Source organism: Mustela putorius, unplaced genomic scaffold (genome assembly GCF_011764305.1).
Source record: "Mustela putorius furo isolate JIRA1106 unplaced genomic scaffold, ASM1176430v1.1 tig00003896_pilon_pilon_pilon, whole genome shotgun sequence".
NCBI classification, from domain to species: Eukaryota; Metazoa; Chordata; class Mammalia; order Carnivora; family Mustelidae; genus Mustela; species Mustela putorius.
In genome coordinates this window covers 10,679,265-10,703,179 of record NW_025422045.1, presented here as the reverse complement: position 1 = coordinate 10,703,179, position 23,915 = coordinate 10,679,265, and the positions used below count along the sequence as shown (strand labels likewise).

The 23,915-nt window shown below is 40.6% G+C and overlaps 1 protein-coding gene across 13 annotated transcripts in view; it reads right to left on the bottom strand.

The window, feature by feature from the left end:
• Positions 1-23,915, bottom strand: part of IQCH (IQ motif containing H) — a 191,616-nt gene that overhangs the window by 148,251 nt on the left and 19,450 nt on the right. For 10 of the 13 annotated variants that reach the window (XM_045067600.1, XM_004758619.3, XM_013059473.2 and 7 more), the window contains one exon: positions 11,930-12,046. In XM_045067600.1, coding sequence (XP_044923535.1) covers positions 11,930-12,046 — 117 coding nt within the window. Of the gene's footprint in view, positions 1-1,785; positions 2,271-9,174; positions 9,570-11,929; positions 12,047-23,915 lie in introns of those variants that run through there. The other 3 variants (XM_004758621.3, XM_004758622.3, XM_045067605.1) reach the window with 3 other exon arrangements.

The window sequence follows — 23,915 nt, the reverse complement described above, 5'->3', positions numbered from 1 at the left end:
CCTCTTCTTGTCCTAATCGCTGAGGTAATATAGCCTCTTACTAAGTAGTCTGATCTTTTACTTCTATTCCCAGACTAAGGCAGAGAAATTTCTCCAGCAAATTCCTTCGTCATCAAGGGAGCAGTTTTGGGCTGGGTCCCAGATCTACTCCTCAGGTGTAGGTCAAACTCATCATCTTCAAGGCTACCTGGGGGTACCGTAGACAGACTGGCTGAGTTTGGATTATGACCCTTGGACTGACAGCTGTGTGACTTTGGGCAAGTTATTCAGCCACTTTGCCTCTGTTTCCCCAAATATAAAATGGAAGTCATAATCATATTTCACTCGTAGGGTTACTGTGAAGATTACACGAGCTAATCTGTGTATATTGTACTTCCATCATGTCCCGCATGGAGAAGCACTCAGAAATGCTGGCTAGTATAAAATGCAATGTCCTGGGCAGGTAATACATTTCAGCTTAAGATGCAGCCCAGAGCTAAAGCACAGCGAGGTGTCCTGAAAGTGTTCAAGATTAGAAATTGGGAACTTGTGGGGGAATGATCTTCCCTTCTATGGAGGTTTAGGTCCTACACTTGAAGCTGTGGGTAAATGGAATAATAAACCCACGACTGTGGGAAAATGGCAGCATCTTCCCTTGGGATTTCAATGTTTTAGATAAGATGATAATTCCACAATGAGAGGGTTGCAGTTTTAAAAATTCTTGGCAGAAAGAATCCTCTTCCCCCTGCCTAAATGTGTGTGTGTGGGGGGGGTAGATATTAAATGAATCCAATATTAAGTATCCAATCTCCAAGTGGATCAAGAAGAGGAGGTTGGGATAATGTTTTCTTGACAGTCAGCTACCTCTCTTGCATCAATGCCTGTTTTTACTTTACAATGTCTCCTGATAACGTTCTATGAGGATCAGCCCCTTTTGGGGGGGGGGTGGTTAGAAATGGAAAACAGTATTTTGAAACTCAGGAGAGAATTTTCTTTAGAACGCATTGAACAAAGTGGTTAGGTCACACGAGATATTAGTACAACTGAACCTAACTACTGGCCGCATCTGGGCCTCTCTCACCAGCCTGGCATGCGGAAAAGAGAATTCCTTTGCTCTAAGTGGCCTCAGCGGCTTGAGAAAGTGTTCAGCACTAAGTACCACATCTGGGCTCTCCCTGGGAGACAGGGAAGCAGGGTATGTCACCCAGAAACCCCCAAGGATCCCTTGAATTATTGGTTCCTTCCCACCTCTCCTGTCTTTCTCTTTCTCCTCCTGATGCCTCCTCCTCATGCCTCTGATTTCTTCCAGCCGGGGTCCCTCTCCTGCTCTGGGTATTTACAGTGATTCAGATTGAAAGAAAGAGTAGTGACAATGAGATGTGTCCCTCCCCCACTCCTATCCCCAACTCTGAGCCTTAGGCTAACAAGATGAGTCATGATCGGTGCGGTAAGCTCTGTGCCTAAATTGCTTTGAAAGACTCAGGCCCCGATAGGAAGGTCGTGTAACTAGTGTTACCAAACTGGGGGCCAACTGGAGATAGAATTCCCTTTTATAGTAGGAAATTAGTAAAAAGGAAGGCAGTGGTTAAGAACATAGGCTGTTAATACCGGATAGACCTAGATTTGAATTTGAATCACCTAGATTTGGGTGGTCCCACTCACTAATTGCATGACTGAAGCAAGAAACGTAATTTCTCTATGCCTCAGTTTACCAGTGAGATGGGAGTCCTATTACTCATTCCACGGGCTGATATGGGCATGGATATAAGAAGCTCAGGGCTGTGCAACATAATGCGCAGAGTCAAGTTCAAGTAAATCGTAGCTATTTATTATAAAAACTTGAATCGGAGAGTCAGAATTTCTCAGTGTCCATAAAACACTCCGCGGGGAGGTATTCATATCCCTTTGGCAGGAGTAGCTTCACAGATGGATGCATCAGACTATGGACGTGTGGTGCTGCTCACCGTGAGGCTCGTCCAACTAATTATCCTCAGTCAGTTTCCGTGTTCACCAAGCAGCCTTCTAACGGGGCCTTCCGTGTCGCTTTTGAAGAAGGAAACAATGCACTCACCAGATCAGGCTGACTCGAACATTCAGGCTTGTCTGTCCATTACAGCTCTCCTTAGAATAAGTCCGATGCCATTCCAGTTTGTATGTCGGTCTCTCACGAGTTCAGCTGCGTCCAAGAGATGGATCCAGAATGAGATCTTTCACTGTGAAGTTGAGGGTCATACCCTGGGTTGCACCAAACCAGCAGCACTCCTGGGCTCTCTAAGCTGCAAACTGCCGACCTGCGACGCACATATAGACTGGATGTCACCTGCCAGCCCCAGCAGACTTACTTTTGTGACTCCTGTTCTAAGGATAAGAGCACTTTGGTTTTTCCTTCTTGCAAAAGAGCAAAAATAGGAAGACAAAAGCCTAGCCCCTGAATACCACTTTCCCTCCCCTCCACCCCTTAGCTTAGAGAAGTCGGGAAACACACCCATATTTTAGAAAACACTTGCAGGAAGATAGTCCCCTGGGCTATTTCTTTGCATAAGCAGTTGGGACCACAGCAAGTTAGGAAGTGGGTGAGATTGGGGGCGCCTCACACTGTCCTCTTCTCTCAGCCACGCCCGCCAGATCCTCCAAGGCCTATCTTGTCTCATGCTCCCTACCTCTGCCCTGGAGGCAGTTGCAGTTATCATTACTCTGGGCCAGAGGCTGGCAGTTCCCCAAGGCGCCAATGCAGCATTAATCTGGGAGTCCCAGAATCAGAGCTGTGGCCCTGACGATGGCTGTGAACAAACCAATTTGTCTTCTCAGGATACAGATGGGACATCTCAGTCCTTAGAGACTGAATGATGTTCCCATGACCACGAGGCTATGACAGCAGCGGTGGGGCTCTATTCATACCTACATCCTCCAAGTCTTCTCTTGGGCTATGGTTCTTTCCATTGAAGAGCTCATGGCTACTTCCAGATCTCATGGTTGCCAACCATAAGCAGATTTACCCAGGCTATCATTGCAGATAGAGATGGAAATCAAAGACTACATAAATTGGATGTTTTGGTGGCATATTGTCCCAACATTATAGCCTAATGAGAAGGATCTCCTCCAAATAAATATCTTCTGGGCTTATATTACACATTTTGATTCCAAGCAGATGCTTTTAAAGAAAGTATAGGGTGAATTACTCTAGTCTGTGGGTACTTACTTCTGTTCTACCAATGAGGTTTTAAAAGGCTAGGAATGTATACTTGAATTCAAGTACAGTTTAAGGTACAATGGGTTAGAATATTGGAGAACACAGCAATTGTATTTATTCATCTCAAGTACCTCTCAGTGGATAATTAACCTGGGCCATGATAAAAACAATTCTATTAGGCCCATTTCTCTTGTGGCTAATGTTACTGTGCCACTTGCTATAGTATCTTTTCCTTTGCTTCTTTCTAAATAGAATGCTACTATAATCATGCAAGCATTATCTCTCATGTAGCAGTTCCATTTTCCTCCTTGCAATGGAAAAGCCACAGTGGTTAAAGGAAAGCAGGAGGTTTATATTTTCACTCATGAAGATGCAATTCTTATGAAAATCTGCAGTGGTGGTCTAAATATATCCATGGTAGTTTTCCTGTACCAACCACTAAGAGAAGTGAGTTTTTAATCCATAAAGAATGCAGAGTTTTTAGGATACTTCTCTGTTCTGATACATACTTTGCTCCACACTGGATATTTGTGGGAAAGTGAAAGAAATCTTACAGGGAGTTCTAATTTGTGGGGTGGGTCATGGACCCCTTTGGGAGTCTGGAGACACCTACTCTTAGAATAATGTTTTCATAATGCATGAAATGGTATACATTGGCAACCAAGTATACTGAAATACAGTTCTAGCCATGGACCCCTGATGCCCTAACACTGTCATAGAACTGACTCAGACTCCACCAGCTACAGAATTTTGGGCTCCTCAACGTGCAATTATGAGGTTAGAAACATAGCCTCCTGGTTACTAAAACTCAAGCTTAAAATCCAAATCACAAAGTGCAAAGGCATCGGATCACATCAGGGAGCAAGGCTAGCTGGTTAGCAGGTGGCTGCTGACCTGGGATGATGGTTCCAGGGCAGTGAAAGTCTCTTCCTGCATTCCCAAATCCCCCTTCTCCCTGTCCACTCATGCTTGAAATCCCTTAATAGAGTCTAACTCCTTTGGTTTAATTAAATAGAGGATTTCCTCTTGTTAAAAAACAAAAACCCACGGGAGAAGTAATACTCCATGCCAAAACATTTTCAAATTTATTTTCAGGAATAGAAGCTATTTTCTTTTCAAATGCAACCTTGAATACAATGCCGATATGTAAATAAATGCAGGTTTTATAAGACTTTAGTGTAATTCTACATGTTGAATTATATACACAAATAAGCATATATATTATATGCAAATCAACACTGGAAACAACGAGGTTGTCTTAATGAAGGAAAATTATGAAATCAAGAGTGACAGATAATAACCACCATCTTACATCCATCTCAGCATACGATTTATTTCTGTATTTTTTTTTTCCTTACATGCATTTTGATGTCAGTGGGTAAGGAATTTCAAAGAGCTAACAATTTGTTATGGTGTTTATAATCTTCGGACTTTCCTCAATTAAAATGGTCCAGGAGCTTTAAAGGATAGTAGGAATTTTTTGTTTCAAAATGGAATCGCTAACGATACCTAAAAACTGCTTGTATTCCTTAGTGATTAAGGATTAGTTGGTGAGTACTTAATTTAGGGAGATTTTTCCAGCAGATTTCATAAATACTTTGAATCCTAACTCCCCTTACCTACTTCATAACCTTAGGCGAACAGTGTAATCTTAGTCTCAGTTTCCTCATATGTAAAACGGTTATAAAAACAGCATCTATTTTATAAGGGTTAAATACGAGAGTGTACCTAAAGCACTGAGCACAGCGTCTGGCACAGTTTGGCAAGGGCTCTTCTTCTTAGAGGGGTTGAATGACTGGAAGTATTTTTCAAATGTGTCCTGTAACATTGTAAGACATCCCACCTGCCCCAATGAAATGTCTTCTCCGGTACCTCGGCACCCTTCTCTTTCAGATAGTCACTCAACTGCAAAACAATCTAATTTTGTGTTTTGAGTCCAGATTTTAAGGGGATGCTTTACTGCTGATGTTTCAGGTATGGCTGTAAGCGAAGTCACACAGCGGCCCCGCATTGCCAGATGAGGATCGTACGGCTCATCTCCAACCAGGTGAGAACCAACCCAAACCTAAAATGAGCAACGAGGGCTGCCTGGGTGGCTCAGTGGGTTAAGCCACTGCCTTCGGCTCAGGTCATGATCTCAGGGTCGTGGGATCGAGCCCCGCATTGGGCTCTCTTCTCAGCAGGGAACCTGCTTCCCCCTCTCTCTCTGCCTGCCTCTCTGCCTACTTGTGATCTCTCTGTCAAATAAATAAAATCTTAAAAAAAAAAAAAAGACCAAGTCCTTTGGCTAATGAGACTTGTCCCATGACCAAGGCAATTACAACATCAACATCAATGCGTATTTGTTTAAAAAAAGAAAAATAAATAAAATAAAATGAGCAATGAGACGATCCATAATGCTGTATTCTCACCAGATAACATGTATTCTTATAATTGTACCACTGACTGTTATGCTGCCCAATGGGAGCTCCAGAGAACTTGCCTGGCCCTGCGTGCACAGTGGCCCACGTGTGTTGTAGCGCTGACACCCGCGGAATGCTTAGTAGGGGCGAGGTGCTGCTTTATGACCTTGACGCGTATCTGCTGACTTAACCTTCGCTTATTTGTGTGATTATTATGGGAGTGTATATGAGCAGATCTGAATTTCAAAATATGACTAGTACAAAGATACAACCTATCTAATAATAAAAAAAAAAAAAACCCCACCTTTCTAGGGAATTCAGATGTGCTTTGGTGTGTCACCCACGCATGCACAGAATTAACCTGACTGCACAAACTAACCCATTGATGGTATCTAGTAGGTACTAGGTACTGAAACCTAAATATGTCTGTGTTTTCTCTACTAGAAAATGGTTCAAATACTTATCAAAAAATGAAATATGAACTAAATGTTTGCAGTCTCCCTGAAACTCGCCAGAGTTCTCCATAACAGTTTGAAAACAAGAGCATTAAGCCTTATTCCTCATTTATACGAGTGTGAAAGGAACCAAATCAGATCCTTCCCCAGGAGCACGGGTGTAAAGAAGGCGGAGGAAGTATGAGATTTCTAATATTAACTCATTTTCCCCGAAGCCAGGAGACTTATTAGGTACCTATGGTGTGCCAGCAATGTTATGTTATCTGTGATTCCCAGAACCCCCTTGCCTAACGGGCACCACTATCCTGACTCTGCAGAAGAGGAAACTGAGGACTTGAGATTGCATTTTCTTGCCCAGGGTTGCATAACTGGAAGATGGCAGATAGGACCCAAACTGACTCACTCAACTCCACCTGCTTCCCACCTTACCAGACCACCTCCAGCCCAGCCTCCCCATTTTATAACCCTGGAAGATGGGAATGAGTGAGGTGGAGTCACCTGCTCTTGGAAACAACTAGTTGGTGGCAAGGCTGTGGCAGGAATCCAGGAGCGAGGCTGTTTCACGAGGAAAACTCGCTCAGATGGCCTAGGGGGAGGATGCCCTATGCAACCTGGGTGACCGCAGCCAGCCACATCGTTTCTTCAATTTTGGACTCAGCATCAGGTCACTTAGTTATCGGAGACTGGACATAGGAGGAGACAGACCAGTCCTCTCCTGTGTACTTATTATGTGCAAAACACTGCTTAGGGCAAGGAAGGTTCTGAAAAACAAGCAAACGGAACAGACAGCAAGGTCCCTGCCCTCATATTAGTGTGGGAAAGAAGGCATCATGATAGGAAATACTAAACAGAACCCTTGGAAGGTATTTCAGCAATATTTTGGCGCTCTCCCTCAACCCCTGCAGTAACGTTAACAGTACAATCGGGAAAATCGCCACTAGTCACAACTAATATTTTCAGAGCCCTTATTTGTACCAGGACCTTTGCTAAGTGCCTTGAATTCTCTCCTCTAAATCCCAATACAATCTTTTTTTTTTAAAGATTTTATTTATTTATCAGATAGAGAGCTTAAGTAGGCAGAGAGACAGACAGAGAGAGAGGGGGAAGCAGGCTCCCGCTGAGCAGAGAGCCCAATGCGGGGCTCGATCCCAGGACCCTGAGATCATGACCTGAGCCGAAGGCAGAAGCTTTAACCCACTGAGCCACCCAGGCGCCCCTAAATACCAATATAATCTTATGAGATACTCTTATTATGGACATTTTACACATGAAACAATGTAGGCTGTTTCTGGGAGGTCCCTCATCTGGCAGGAGTCACACCAGGCAGTCTAGTCTGACCCAGAATCCCTACGCTGAGAGCTAGCGAGTGCTGGGAGTTCAGCATAGGGTTGGAGGGTCTGGGAAGGCATGCAGCATCCCAACACAGAAACTCAGGCAACACGTTCTCAAGAAGTCCTGAAACTCCCTATCGCTGGATTGTTTTTGCATCTGTTATCAGATGAGGGCATAGCCTCTAATAAATAGCCTCTTCCAGCTCCCGGAGTCCTACTGGGCTTTTATGAGAGAGCCCAACGGCAGCCAACGACAATCGTCTCATCACTTTCTCCAGCTTTTCCAGGACTCAACACCCAGGCAGAACTGACGTTCTAAAGAGCAGCCACCTAGAAAGGCGATACGCCACCCTGTCCACGGGCACCACCACTGCCGTATCAGTGGTGTACATCTGAGGAATCAGGAGGAGCACGAGAAGTCCTTGATTTCTGGAAAACTCTTTCCAAGTGACCCCACGAGAGAGCTCTCTTTCGCGACAGAAGTGGGGATGCTGTCTGTGCATGCCGTCACCACGCTTGGGTAATGACTGTGTGTCATAAATATGGCATCTCTGAATGTCTTTAAAGCAATTTTCCTTTTGTTCCACTAATTTAATTTACCAAATGCTCCTGGGAAAAGGAAGGGGGACCAAGATGCTGACTCCACGTTTCCTGGAAAACCCACATTTTCTTTTTAAACTGCTCTCCAAGAAATTCCATCTGACCGTTGTCTGCTGGCTGCCTCAGACTCTCCCTCTGTCAAAAATTCTGACCCGGCAGGTGTGAGAGAGAGGAGATGCGGAACTTGAGCGAATACCCACATCTGTTTTTGGAAAAAAGGAACAGAAGCAGCACAGAAGGAAGTAAAAGAGATAATTGCTGGCTTGAACTACAATACATTTTACTTGTGGGCAGAGGGCCAACTTGCAGCAGGCAGAATAGGCAGGCCCGTCTTATTGGAATTCAGGGGTGGGCCTCCGTTCTTGTCCGGAGACAGCTGTAAACCAGCAGCCCATGGCATCGCAATCAGGCACCGAGTTTTGTCAAGGAATGCTGATACGTACAGAACCAGCTTTGTCTGCTTCAACTGCACCCCTGCCTAGTGAAATGACAGTCAATCTCTGATTCCAGATGACAAGAACGGGAGGAAAACTTAAAACAAATGGCGACCTTTCAAAAGATTAATTTGTTTACCAACAAAATGTTCCCTCTTTGTCATCCGAGATGGGGGTGACCTTCACTTTCCCGTATCTGGGCTGAAAGGATGCTGACTATAGTCATCTGTTAACTCCATCTCAGCAATTATTCCCTTTTTTATTTTTAGTGACAAGAAGGGTTTATTAATTCACTCTGCTTCTTGTTATGGTTTATAAATGCAACGAGCTCATTCTGAATTACTGCAGTGTAACATCAATTTGTTTAAATCTAATTCTGCTCCCATCGCCAAATTACGTTGTGACTGTAATTGTGGCCATATGCATGGGGCTTAAAACACAATCATGTTTTGAGATCGTCCTTCTTTCTCCCCCACCCCCCGCCCCAGCCCTCCCCCTTTCTTCTGGGGCTGCTTCTAATCATTTGACACGAACACAATTGCCTTACTTTTCATTACTTTATCATCCCAGAAACGAATGTACTTTCACCAGAGAGATGACTGCGTGCACCCCAAGTGAAACAGTAAAGAATGAAACTATGATTTGTGAAGTGTGGTTGCTACCCAACTAAGTTAGTGAGAAACACCGCATAACGTATGACTCATAAACTCGAGAAATCATAATAGTATTAAATTCAACCTCATGAATAAATTAGAGATTCCAAGTTTACATTGCATTATATATTTATTTATTTGGAAAGTGGGACCAAAGGACTGGTATAATTCTACAGCAACTCCTAGGTTGCCAACAAGAAAAATGGTTTTATGATTCTTTTCTAGGTCATAACAGTTATAATCAGAGTTATTTGTGCAGCGATTCAAAGCAATGTTTTGTTTGGCTATTTTGTTATGCATTCATAATTGTTCTTTTAAAATTCATGCTAACAGATACATGTTTCAAGCCTCGTAAGAAACCCTTTTTATTTAAACGAAATAAATCAAAGTCAAATTTTCTGTAGATCTTCGAATGCATTGCATCAGAAAATCTAACTGGAACTAGACGGCAGTGAGGAAGTATGAAGCTGATGTATCAGAGATTTCTTCTTGTGTCCCCGTGCTTGTGAGGCTCTACTCTAAAACCTGTTAGAGAGTTGTTGTTGTTGTATAATTTTTCAGACTTAAGATATTGGAAAAAAATCATCAGTGAGTGTCACTTTTAGTACTTTTTTATAAGTTGATTTTACATATAGTTACAGGATATACAATTCTGAAGGCATATGGGTGTGTGTGGGTGTGTGTGTGTGGGTGTGTGTGTGTGTCTGGGGTATATGTGTATTCAACGTTGTAAAACCTCTGCACCAACCCCTTATGATTAGGAAGAACATACCTCTCTTCATAAAATGGAGAAAATATCAGTTTCTAGGAACTAATCATGTAGATCAGCTACATATTCAAATCTGCTCTGTCAAAAATGTCGAAGATTATTTACAGGCTTTTGACAAGCTGTTCAAGTTTCATAAGAAGGAAGGAAACACATGGCCCTCGGCAGCCAAATCATAATCCCCTCTGAGTGTTTAGAGTAGTTCTAAAAAGCGATTAGCCTTGATGCTGCTTTTCTAATTAACTATACATCACAGCGCTAGACACATTGCTTCAGTTTGGGGAAGTGATTTCAGAAACATTTTTGTAAGTAGTAAATCACAGCTGTATCTGTTTCCAAAATTTCTACATGATTGTTTAAAACCAACCCCCAAATATTTCTCGAACGGAACTTTTGGCACAGTGATTCCATTTTATAAATCCAAAATGAAAAATACTGACTTTCAGGGACTACCTTCGTATGTATACGATGAACTGATGGGGTCAACTCTTTTGATTGAAATGCTAATAGCTTGAGGAAAATGTATCTAATGTCCATACGTTTTAAAACGCTCTGGTGTAGATTTTCATTGAGTCGGGTTTAATGGGAAAAAGGATCTTTAATACAATAAATGGGTGTATATTATTTATATATCATGCAAGACCAAGTCCTTTCCTAAACCCTCTGGGTTCGAAGTATATGAGCACAATAACCAAAGCACTCATTCTCTTGGGAATTAGAAAAAAGAATATATCAAATGACCCAGATTTGGGATATAAATTCAAATTCTTATTTATGTCTGAATCTTCACTCCCATTCATTAAAGCCAAGCATAATCCTCTCTAAATCTAGAGGCGTGCCTTTTTTAAGCTTTGATACTCATCAGGAAAAGTTTGCGGAAAATGCAGCGGTTACCTTGGGCTACAAAGCCCCAGCACTCCACCAGCTAAGCCAATATTAATTCTAGATTGAAGCGGGAAACCAACAACAACAAAAGAGAAATCTGCTTCTGTCTGTGCAGCCAGAGAAATAATATTTTTATTTCAAGGGCTTTGGGCTCATGGGAAGCAGATAAAAACACTTTCACATTATTCATAGTGACATTTTAAATAAAGTTTCAGCAGGAATAAAAATATCTAACTTTCTGGTTATTTCTTAGGCCATAGAAGTATTTCTATGATAAAGTGCAGTTAAGCCAAACCTGTTAGAATAACATAAAGCACATAGAAAGAAAGTAAAATATATATTTCAGGGTTACACGAATGAAGTAGGCAGATGAAAATGTCTGTGTGGGAAATTTAGAAGATTAATCCAAGAGACTATTCTGGTTAGAAAGAGTTTTGCAATTTAATTCTAAAATCCATCTTGTTTTTTTAGTTTTGATCTCCCCAAACCATACATTTAAGAGCTTTTGAGAGAAGGTGAAGGTTAAAAATGTATTTACCAATGTATAGGTGTCACCTCAGTGGTTGTTTTCAGTATTAGAAATAATCGCAAGGCAAATAATTTCTCAATTAAAATGAAGCACTCCTGTTAAATCTCCTAAGAAAACCCCACAAAACAGTACAGTCCTTGCTTTGGGACACTTTGCAGCCATTCACTGGCAAATATGGGTACAGACTCTGAGATCACTTAATGCCAGTCTCCATTTGATCGTTGTTCCCTCCCATCATTTTGCTCACATAAAGAATGATTCCATGCTTGCTCCAGGTTTAGAATATTATTCTTAAATTTTGTGTACCGGATGGTCATATGCATTGAAGCTGATTACCATGCCGCTGTTTTCTTTTGCTTTTTCTAATGGTAACCACACTATCTAAGAAATAAAATATTTAAAATTTCTCCTTCATTCTTTTTGTTGTTGAATTATTGCATCCTTGTTAAAATTATGATACCAGATTATTTAGGAACATCAGATAAAACAGACATTTAAACGAGCTACAAATAGACCTTTAAAAAAATAGGTTAACATGTTTTCAATCATTTGTAATTATAAACAGAATGAAAGCCACTCCATTTCATCTCCCCAAAATCCTAAGGATCAAAATCTTTACTTAAAATCTACATTGTAGCTTATAAAATATATGGCTTTTGATTCTTAAAAAAAATTAAGAGCTCATTAAAACAAGTCATTACTTACACACGCTTTTCTCTGATTAATATATGGCAAACTGATCCCATAGTTCGCATTTACAGCAGTTCTGTGGTGGATGTTCTCAGGATCCTGCATGATTTTTACATTCAACCCTATCTTTCGCTGAAACAAAGAAACAATGAAACTTTCATGCTGAATGAACAAAAGTGCTTACTAACATTTTATATGCTCAAAGAAGTGTGAAGTTCTTTGAAAATAATTATATAATATAATAATATAGTTCTTATGGCAAAAATTATATATATGTACATATATATATTTGGTTTTATTTAGACTGCTAATTGGTCTCTTTTATTCACAGAAAAAGAACTTTGTGTAGATTTTCCTCCATGTATCCCATTGTTCATAAAAATATATCCTTGGACACCACTCATTTCCTCCCAAATAATACCAGAAGCCAACCAAGGTAGACAAAGGACCAGAATACCTGGTCTCGGTCTATTTTTAGCTTTCCAGGTCAAGGATTTTGCCAATGAAATCTATACTACAAACACACAGGTAGAGGGCTCCCTTGGTCTGTTAATGTGGCCATTTTCCTCGAGGGACATTTACAGGTGAATCTCAACTTTGGACGTGGTGAATTCACCACAACATGTTTATTTACTTCTTCACAGAGATTTTGCTGTCTCTAGGAAAAATGTGTGCTGTCATTAGAAAAAAATGTAAAAGCATGTCATTTGAACGACGTGTTTCTCATTTTAAAGAATTCAAATTAGTTACTGCTGAGATACCTAACTGTAAACCACCAGAGAAGACAGCACAGTGGTGGTGGAAAAGGGGAGAGACCTAGCTGGGTTCCAAACTTGCCCTCCCCTGGACCGGGTGCACATTAACCTTGGGTAAGTCACTTTCCTTCTTTGAAAGTAAGTTTCTTTACTTGCCAAACACAGCAATTGAGGATCTCTTTAAGAACTACTCACCTCACGCCCACCCTCTAAACTCCACCCCTCCCACCCCAACCCACCTCCCCCATCCCCCCCCCCACACACAGCAGCTCGCCCCACCCCTCCACCCTGCCACACACACACACACACCCTCCGCAGCTTCGGTATTCTATGATTTCAGACTAAAAGGTAAGTTGACACTTAAGTAATATGACATTACAACCGTTTCTGAGGACTTGTGACTTTTTATTGTGATATAATTCACATTCCATAAAATTCACACCTTTACAAGTATGTAAGTCAGTGGTTTTTAGCATATTCACAAAGTTGTGCAACCATCATCCCTAATTTCAGAACATTTTCATTGGGGTGTCTGGGTGGCTCAGTCGTTAAGCGTCCGCCTTCGGCTGAGGTCATGATCCCGGGGTCCTGGGATGGAGCCCTGCATCGATCCGGCTCCCTGCTTGGTGGGAAGCCTGCTTCTCCCTCTCCCACTCCCCCTGCTTGTGTTACCCTCTCTCGCTGGTATCTCTCTCTGTCAAATAAATAAAATCTTAAAAAACAACATTTTCATCACCCCCGAAAGAAACCTCACACCCATTAACAATCACTCCCTCTTTGCTCCTCCTTCCAGCCCTTGGCAACTGCTAGTCTACTTTCTATCTCTTAGATGTCCACTTTCTGGGCACTTCATATAAATGGAATCCTAAAATACAAGGCCTTTGTGACTTTTTAGAAAGGCGGTGTTGTGAGCAATTAAAAAAATGTTTTTTCCTTTCAATTGAGTGTCTTAGTTCTGGGGGTGATGTGGTGCAACAGTTAAAATGGTCATAGACACCAGCAAGATTAGTTCAGGATCCAGCTATTTCTTTGATGATAAGCGTTCATGAACAGGGCTGTGCCTAAGGTCAAAGTGAAGGGAAAGCCTACAAAGATAACTATGGGATGTACGCTGTCCAGATAATTTATTTCCTAACACAGGCCCCAAACCTCCCTTTTGTGTGTGTGTGTGTTTTAATAGCAGTTTTTAAGCCAAATTTCTAAATAATGGCACTCAGCTGTCTACTTTATTTAACCAGTGCAGGATAGGTTGCAAAGAAAGCATATCTGTTTCCTTCTCCTGGAGGTATGTGGGGTTGCAAAAGCAACATCGTGTCTAATTATAAATGGCTTTCCTTCTGCGGGGAACCCACACTCACAGCACCACTCCGGGGCTTTTGTGTGGAAACTGAATGCCTCTTCTATGGAAATTAATACCTGAACATAATTTTTTCCTCCTTAATTAAACTTTCAGAATAATTTCCACCCCACCAAGGATTAGGAAATTGCTAATATGTATTATATTGACTGGGTGTGGTTTCTGTAATTAGAGTGCTTTTTAAAAGTGAGCCCTGGATACAACTGATGGTAATAGCTTCATCTATCATGTCTAAGCTTTGTTAAAACTTTTTAATTCTGGGATCATTGGCTTGGTGGACCATAGCAGTTTTCTTAGTTTTATTATGCTCCATCAACTTTGTGTGGCTATGGTACGGGTATAGGGAGGAAATGATCAAGTACAGAATCATTGTCAAAAGTGGCATCAAAATCCAGTTCTCTGCTCATTGTTACATTTCTGTGGCACTGGGCATAGAACTTTATAGACGGGAATCCAAATGTAAATAGAAATCCCAAAGGAATGACAGGTTGTAATTTCAATTATGTATTAGCTGGCTTCTAAAAGCAATTGGAGAGGTCCTTTAAAATGATTAATGTTCTAATGTTCTAATATTTACTAATTTGGCACCAAAACATGTATATACCAAAATACTAACACATGATTAAATTTCCCTTTTAAAAACATATACAAGAGACCACCTTTGAATAATATTAATGTATCAAACAGCTTTGGTGTAAATCACTACCAACTACACTCCTAATTTTAATTTGTCTCACAGTCCACCCACAGAACTGTTTAGGAAAATACTTAAAAGCCCAAGCTGCATTATCAGACCCAGTAATAAGATCTTTTCAAGAAAAACTGTTGTCCGTTTAAAAAAGAAAAATTGAATTAATCATTCCATTAAGCAGAAGAGCGAACCCCAGAAGGTAATTTCTACCAACAGCAAGATAAATATTAAAAATAATTTCAGAAATTTTTCTTGAATTGATCAAGAAAAGGCAGCCATTTATTTAATCTATCTTGAGTCACTAAACCATCCAAACTTGGAATTCTCTCCTTTTGATAGTAATTACAAGCGGATATATCAAATGTGACTCTCATTTAGACTTTGGCTTCTAAGAACAAAAGTTATTATCAGAGCCAATTACTGTTTTACCTACATGGCCGCACAGAAGCAGGGAGCTCAATTTTCATCTCATCAGTGATTCTGTGGTATTTATTTTATTACTATGCCCACAAAGCTATCTAAGAAGGAAATAGCTTATGCTATTAAAACGAGGGTTTAAACATAAGAGGCTAAGGTTTCTTTTCGAAGAAGTTCTGAATTAAAAACACTAGGCAGCGTGTCATATCAGCTCCCCAGACATGGGCAGACTATAAAATGACCTACATCTGAGCAGTAGATCCCACACAGAGTAATCAAAATTGAAATGCTTCACAAACGAAGTTGAGACGGGCTATTTACTAAGTTACGGTATTATCAGCATAACATTATTCTCAACAGTGTTTGCCCCAAGTAATGTCTTCTAAAGTGTATATTGCTTAATATCCTATTCCCACTGGTTAAAGACCTCTGCTGTTTAATCTTTTTTTTTTTTAAGATTTTATTTATTTATTTGACAGACAGAGATCACAAGTAGGCAGAGAGGCAGGCAGAGAGAGAGAGAGAGGAGGAAGCAGGCTCCCTGCTAAGCAGAGAGCCCAAAGCAGGGCTTGATCCCAAGACCCTGAGATCATGACCTGAGCTGAAGGCAGAGGCTTTAACCCACTGAGCCATCAGGCACCCTCTGCTGTTTAATCTTAAAACCAGGAAAAAAAAAAAAGGGAAGAATCCAGTCACCTTGAATGCTCTGATTCTTTCAACCATTATTATATTTAATGGAAAGAACAATAGACTTCAAATCGTGGTTCAAGCCACATGATCTAGATTTCTCATTTGCAAAGCTGGATAATAATATCTACCTTCACAGGGTTGTTCGTGAGGGAAATGACTAACGTCCGGTAAGTATCTTGCAATGACAAAGCAGTACTCAGGAGCTTACTAGCCAAAACATAATGACTGTAATGGATTGAAACAGTTCAAATATATAAAAACCCGTGAGTTCTTAATGTTTTCTCTTCTTGCGAGGAAACCTACTTGACAAAATTGATACATGAATTTGAAAGTAGATAAAGGAAAAGAATCAAGCATTGATCCTGCTTTTCCTGAAAAATCTATTTTTCAGGTGCACCAAAGAGTCAGGAAGGGACAGTTCTTGCTAGAAGTCAATAAATGCAGAAGGAAGGGTGGAATTGTAAGAACACTGCTTTGCAATCCCTAAAGAAATAATGTATTTAGGCAAACCTCAGTGGTCTCTAATACCACTAGAGGAATTTTATAAAGGGTAGATTGAGCCAGTAATACTCAGACCCACTGATCAATCTTAACATCTTTAGAGGAGAAAAAGAAATTGTTTCCTGATATCCGATAAGGGGAAGTACAGAGCACCACCTCTGACCTATTTCTCCCCAAAAGATGCTACCTGAATCTGGTCAAGCTTCTAGATAAAACCACCAGTTTACAAGAAATACTAGGGACAGAGGAAAACATACAATGACACCATGAGATTGCGGTCAGCCAAATTCAAACAGTGAAGAGAAACCTATCTGACCAATGACCTGGTTTCTTTAGCCAGTAAGTGGCATTTTCTTTTTAAAGATTTTATTTATTTGACAGAGAGAGAGAGAGAGAGATCACAAGTAGGCAGTAAGGCAGACAGAGAGAGACGTGGGGCTTTATCCCAGGACCCTGGGATCATGACTTGAGCCAAAGGCAGAGGCTTTAACCCACTGAGCCACCCAGGCGCCCCAGCGGCATTTTTTTAAATGAAGGGGAAATGTTGTAGATAAAATGAGATGCAAATGCCCTGTGTGGACCTTGTCTGCATCCTAATTCAAACATTAGAACAACAACTTTAAGACAATTGGGGGAAATGGAACAGAGCCTGGGAATTCTATAGTATTAATGCATTGTTAAAAGTGTTAGATGTGATAATAGTTATGTTTTTTTTAAGTCCTTATCTGAAGTGCTTATGGGTAAAATGATATGATGTCTGGGATTTCCTTCAAAAGACTGCACCAAAAAATGTGGAGGGAAGAGACAAAAGAAGGATTGTAAAATTATGGTAACTCTTCAAGCCGGATGTTGGTTACATGGATTCCCTTCTATATTTTTTAGTCCATTCAAGAAACAATTTCTTTCATAAAAATTTCTGTCACAATCCCTCAACCTAACCTAGCAAAGGAGGAAAAGGACAATCAGGCAAAAGTGATAAATAGTGAAAGAATGAGCAGTCAGTGCAGGTCCTTCAAGTCTTGAAGAATTCCTGCAAGAACATGCTATGTGAGCTGGCAGACTACGACACAGAGGTCAGAGACAACTGTACTCAAAACAGATTGGAAAGATGATATATTGACTGGTTATAACAAAGCCCAGGCATTTGGCATACACCACACCCCCAACCCTACCAGAGCATTTTTCTAAACCTCTCTGATCGCACTCTGAGTACAGACACTGAGCTTCCTCTAGAACAGAGATAAATGTGTCTACCACCCAGCACACAGAACCATCAAAATTAAAATATTTGAGGAAATAGCTTACCAGTGATGAAGGGCATTTTTGTGTGTGTGTTCTCATTACTGTATGCCACAGTGACACAGTCATGAGAGGACAGCAGTAGTGTGTGCCAAAGGTGACATTCTGTCCAGTTTTTACGGCACATGGGCCAATTGCTAATTCTCTGGCTTCCTTCCCTTCACTACAAAATACCCTCTTGAGTTGGAGGCCGGAGAATGACGGGTCTTCTGTGTGCCCAGAAGTTAGTATTTCCTGGTAAGCCATGGAGCAAGGCATGAGAAATTTGGAACTCCACCTTTGAAATGTCACTGAACCATGGGATACCATATAATAATATTTGGGGAGTCTTCACAATTACAATTAGTAACAAGTTTTTGGAGAAGGTGCCATGAGTCATAAAAATGTAGCTTATTGAATCTTCCCATAGAAAAAATATTCTTAGAAGATACAGTCCTAAGGGCCCATTTTTGATGCCTATTTTTTATAGAAATAGCCCCAAATACCATGCTTAATCTTCTGTCCCATTAGCTATAGCTTTTGTACACTGTAAGGTATAAAACTCTTTAAAATGTATGTATAAACGAATTGAACACTAACCAGTTACAGTAAAACAGTATTGCATATGTTCAGGTATCTTAATGTATTATAAATAATTCTAACGTGGCTTCATAATTGCTACATTGTTGCAACAAATCAGAAAGTGAAAAAGGTCACCTTAATCAGGTGTATTGATTGAGAAGTTTCTCTGGGAAAGTTTGGAAGAACATAGCAGAGGATAATTCTGGGGATAGTTAGGGCCATCTGTGAACCAAATCAGGAGTTGTCCTGCTGTCTTGCCTTTTTTTTTTTTTTTTTTTTTGGGTCTTAAATTTCTCTGTGATAAACACAAGAAGGGAACTTAAGTTTTTTTTGTTATTTTTTTTTAATAATGGTAAGGAAAGCCAGAACTTTGAGGTCAAACACACCTGTGTTTGAACCCCAGTTCTGCTGTCACTTTGTTTTAAATTAGAATCATCTCCCACCTTCTATTTCCTTATCTATGAAACCAGGGATGATAATTCCTTCCCCCCAGGCATTGTGAGGATGAGCTAGGATCTCATGGACATGGCCCACACAGGCTCCTAAATGGTGCCCGTGCTGCTGCCCTTCCTCTTCTACCTCAGAGCAGGAAAAGACCCCAGTGGCTTCCCACCTTACTCAGAGAGCATTCGGAAGTCCTCACAATGGTCTACAACATCGGGCCTCTTCACACTTTTCCTACTTCCCTTCCCCTGCATAGTGCCCTCCAGAAAAATTAAAATTTCTTACTACCTACAACCCATTGACAAGTCCTTGAGACAGAAAGAGTGACCTTCCTCTAGGACACTTTGCTAAGGGCAAACATTAGCCTGACCTCCAGGATCCCAAACCTCCTTTAACATGTAAACTTTCCTTTGGAAACTTCCTTTATCTCTACCCCCCAAGATCCATGTTAGCAATCATCTTCCAAGCATATGGTCCACTGATATACATCTGAAGGGTCATGACTAAGGTTTTACTAGACAGTAATAAATGACCTTTTCCTAACAACAACTAGCCCTCAAGTTCCTGGAAACCTTGCTTCCAAAATTCCTTTAAGACTTATGCTACCCCTAACCCCCTCCCAACTTGAACATATATAATGGGCCACCCCTCACAATCCCAGCACAGCTCTTTCTGCCCACAGTGCTGTCCCTAGCTTTAATAAAACCACCTCTTTGCCCCGAAGACGTCTCGAGAATTCTCTCTTGACCATTGGCTCCAAACCCCAACATTTCCACATCACTTGTATTTCTAAGATAGGGTCTTTAGAAATAGGGTCTTTGTATTTCTAGATAGGGTCTTTGTGTTCCCTCTACCTGAAATGCTCTTCCTCCAAATAGCCAAAGACATACCCTCAGATTTCTGCTCAAGTGTCACCTTATGAGGGAGACCATCCAACACCCCTAGGTTCCTTCCCATTTTTTTTTTAAAAACCACAGTTTATTTATCTTTTAGTTCTTCCAAAATTGAAAATATCAAGTCCTACTGCTAAGGAGAAAACAAACAAACAAACAAATAAAATCCGAAACCCCTCCCCCCCTCTTCTCTTAAAGTCACAGAACACAGAAGGAACTGCAGTGGGACAGGTGAGTGCAGAGAACCAGGAGGGGGAGGATGGCGAGATAAACTCCCCATATATATTTACTTTGCAAATCTTTTTTTTTTTTCCTTTTTTTCCCAAATGACTGCCTGACCCCAACTAGAATGTAAATTCCGTGAGAGCAAAGATTTGGCTGATGCCTAAAATGTCTAGCACACAGTGAGTACATAATTAAAGTTGACAAGTATTCATCAGCAAATAATAAGAATTAACATTAGGGCACATATGGGGCACTGTTATAAACATTTACATATGTTAATTCATTTATCCTTACAGCAGCTCTCTGGGGTAGGGGCTATCCTTATGCCCATTTTGCAGATGAGGAACTGAGGCACAGACAGAGGTTAAGTGACTCGCCAAGGAACAGATAGGACATGGTGGAGCCAGGCTGTGAATTCATATGTCTAACCATGACGTTGTCCTCTCTTCAGAGCCTGCTTTAGGCTGGACACCAATTATAGAAATGAATTGAACTGAGTCTTCCTGCTTTGGATTATTAGAGCCTTAAGAAATAAAATAATCGGGGGGCGGGGGGGAGGTTGGGGGAACCAGGTGGTGGGTATTAGAGAGGGCACGGATTGCATGGAGCACTGAGTGTGGTGCAAAAACAATGAATACTGTTATGCTGAAAAGAAATAAAAAAAAAAGAAATAAAATAATCGAATGCAATGAATATAAGCAGATCCAGGTTTGGATAAAGGATCAGTAAAACTCATCTGAGGATCAATTGGGGAAATTTGAATATGATCAGAGTATTTGTTATATTCACCAATTATTGTTCATTTTTTTTTTTAGGTATGATAATGTTATTGTGGGCAAGACGGAATGTGCACATTTTTTTAAAAAAGATTATTTATGTATTTATTTGACAGACAGAGAGCACAAGTAGGCAGAGAGGCAGGGGGCAGGCAGAGAGAGGAAGGGAAGCAGGCTCCCTGCTGAGCAGAGAGCCCGATGTGGGGCTCCATCTCAGAACCCTGGGATCATGACCTGAGCGGAAGGCAGAGGCTTTAACCCACTGAGCCACCCAGGTGCCCCTGAAATGTGCACATTTTTAAAGATGCATGTTAAAGCATTGAGGGGTGAAATGTCATTAAGTCTGTATTTTAAAACACTTCAATAAAAAGCCACAGGCAATATTTTTTTAAAAGTCACTGCTCTTGGGAGAAGAAAAGAACTCACAATGGTTCACTTATTGTGGCACTCTCATTTGCCTGCTCTGCTCTACCGTCTCCTGGGCAAAACCTGCCACCCACCACTCAGTAAGGCAAGACTCACAGCAATAGTCTGGGAAGCAGCCCTTACCTGCTCTTTTTCCTGCTTTCATCTCTCACCATAAGATTCCTCATAATGTCCAAAGTCCTCAAAACTTTCATTTTGATCAAAGTTTGAAAATCACTTTCTCAATTCGATCCAAATTCACAAATCAGAGCCTTCCCATCTTAGACACATGGCTGCATTGTATTAGATTACAGTATTTTTTTTTTTTAAGTTTGTTTGACTGCTAAGGCAGCCGTTTTACGGGATTAATAAAGGGAATAGTTCTCAAGCAATGGGATGGGTTCATCTTCCTTGCTCCACAGACATACCAGCTCTTCCATGTTTATAAGTAGGCCCTTTGCTCTAAACAGTATAGGAATTAGCTTGCCAGATATAACAAGAAAATCAAGTACTCTCTTGGCTTATAAATTTTTTCTCCTTCTCTTCCTCCCTCCACTTCCTCCTTCGTTGTTTTTATTTCCAATCCTTTCTTATCTGTTACAGGTAGAGATGTGCCTCTAGTCCAAGGAGCCCCAAAGAGTGGTTGAGTGGGTGCTGATGTAGAACAAAGATACACTGTGAAAAAAGTTATCACAATATGGCTTTTTTGAAGATAAAAGAAAATTAACACTTCTTTTGCCACAATATTACTAACTCTATTTCCTACGCTGTACTTTTCATCTCTGTGACTTATTTATTTATTTATTTAAGATTTTATTAGAGGTGGGGAGAGAGAAACCATGAGCAGGGGGCAGGGGGAGAGAGGGATGAGCGACTCCACGTTGAGCAGAGAGAGCCTGATGCTGGGCTCCATCCCAGGACCCTGGGATCATGACCTGAGCCAAATGCAGGTGCTTACCTAACCCAAGCACCCCGACTTACTTACTTTTTATAACTGCAAGTTTATACTACTTAATCTCCTCTTATCTGTTTCACCCATCCCCCTCCCCTGTGGCAACCACCAGTTTATTCTATTTAAGAGTCTGGTATTTGTTCAGTTGTTTGGTTTTTTAGATTCCACATGTGAGTGAAATTATACAGTACCTGCCTTTCTGTCTGACTTATTTCACTTGGCATAACACCCTCGAGGTCCATCTATGTTGTCACAAGTGGCAAAATCTCATTCTTGTTTAGGAATGAGTAATATTCCGCTGTGTGTGCGTGTGCATGTGTGTCCATTCTTCTTTATCCATTCATCTATCAGTGGACACTTGGGCTGTTTACATATCTTGGCTATTTTAAATAATGTTGCAATAAACATAGGGAGGCATGTATCTTTTTGAATGAGCGTTGTCATTTTCTTTAGGTAAATACCCAATAGTGGAATTACTAGATCATATGGTAGTTCTATTTTTAATTGTTTGAGGAACCTCCATAGAGCCCTCCACAGTGGTTGTACCAATATACATTCCCACCAACAGTGCACCAGGCTTCCCTTTCTTCCACATCCTCGCCAACACTGGTTGTTTCTTATCTTTTTGATTCTAGCCATTCTGATAGGTGTAAGGTGATATCTCATTGTGGTTTTGATTTGCATTTCCCTGATGATGAGTGATGTTGATCATTTCTGCAGTGTTGTTGGTCATCTCTATGTCTTCTTTAATAAAATGACTATTCAGGCACTCTACCCAATTTCAAATGTTTTTATGGAATGCCCATTTTTTTAGTGTTTAGTTTTATAAGTTCTTTATATATTTTGGATATTAACATCTTACCATTTGCAAATATCTTTTCCCATTCAGTAGGTTGCCTTAGTGTTTTGTTGATGGTTTCCTTTGCTGTGCAAAAGGTATTTATTCTGGTGGAATCCAAATAGCTTATTTCTGCTTTTGTTTCCCTTGCCTAGGGGACATATCTAGGAAAATATTGCTAAGGTTGATGTCAAAGAGATTACTTGCCTCGTTTCTTCTAGAAGTTATATGGTTTCAGGTCTCACATTTAGGTCATTAATCCATTTGAATTTATTTTTGTGTGTGGTATGAGAAAACGGTCTAGTTTCATTCTTTTGCATGTAGCTGTCCAAAGAATTCTTAATTACGGCTTTTAATTATAATCAAGCAACTCCTAATGGTTTGTCATGTAAGTTTTTGGTGTGAAATGGAATTCCAAAAATCGTTATCTACTTTGGAGAAAGAGAGCTGAAAGAAGCAACTGGGGTTTACCTAGTTGAACAGGTTGGCAGTGGCAATTAAAGGTGGTAATATCCCAGTTGGATTTCACTGCTACTTAATAATACAAGCTTTTAAGTTGGTGTAGTAGGCTTGCAGGAACAGCTGGCAAAACAGCACTGTTTGTCATTGAGTTTACAATGCAAAATTAGGGCTATCTTGTGTGTCAGCGGTTATGCATTTTTAAGCAGATGTCACCGATATTAGAAATAAAACAACAATAGGGATCTAGGCCCTGGAGGTAAAGCCAGGGTAGGAAACCTTCCATACCCCTTTTAAACGAAGCTCACCCATGCTCACAGTATTTAAAAGAGCTCTGGGGTTATATTTAGCGCATAAGATTTCTTATCGTTGTGATCATTTGCCAGGATGCAAAACTCTTTCAGGAAAATAAATTTCTGGGCCATAGTTTTATTTTTTTCTGGAATAATAACAACAGCTAAACATTCTAAATAGTCCTAATTTCAGATATGTTGTTTCATTGTCCTCACAAACCAGAGAGCTCTAAATCTTCCACTTGGGAACACCAGTGACCCTCCCGAGATTCTTGAGGGGGGGGGAAATATTTCACAGTTAGCAGAGACTTAATAGGAAAGGAAGTGTGAGAACTTTAAGCTCCCTTTCTCATGACGTTCTATTTTCAGGAGAGCCTTTATTATTAGCTGGTATTTTCTTGTCGATGATCTGTCTCCCCCAGTGAGAACATAAGCTCTGAGAGTA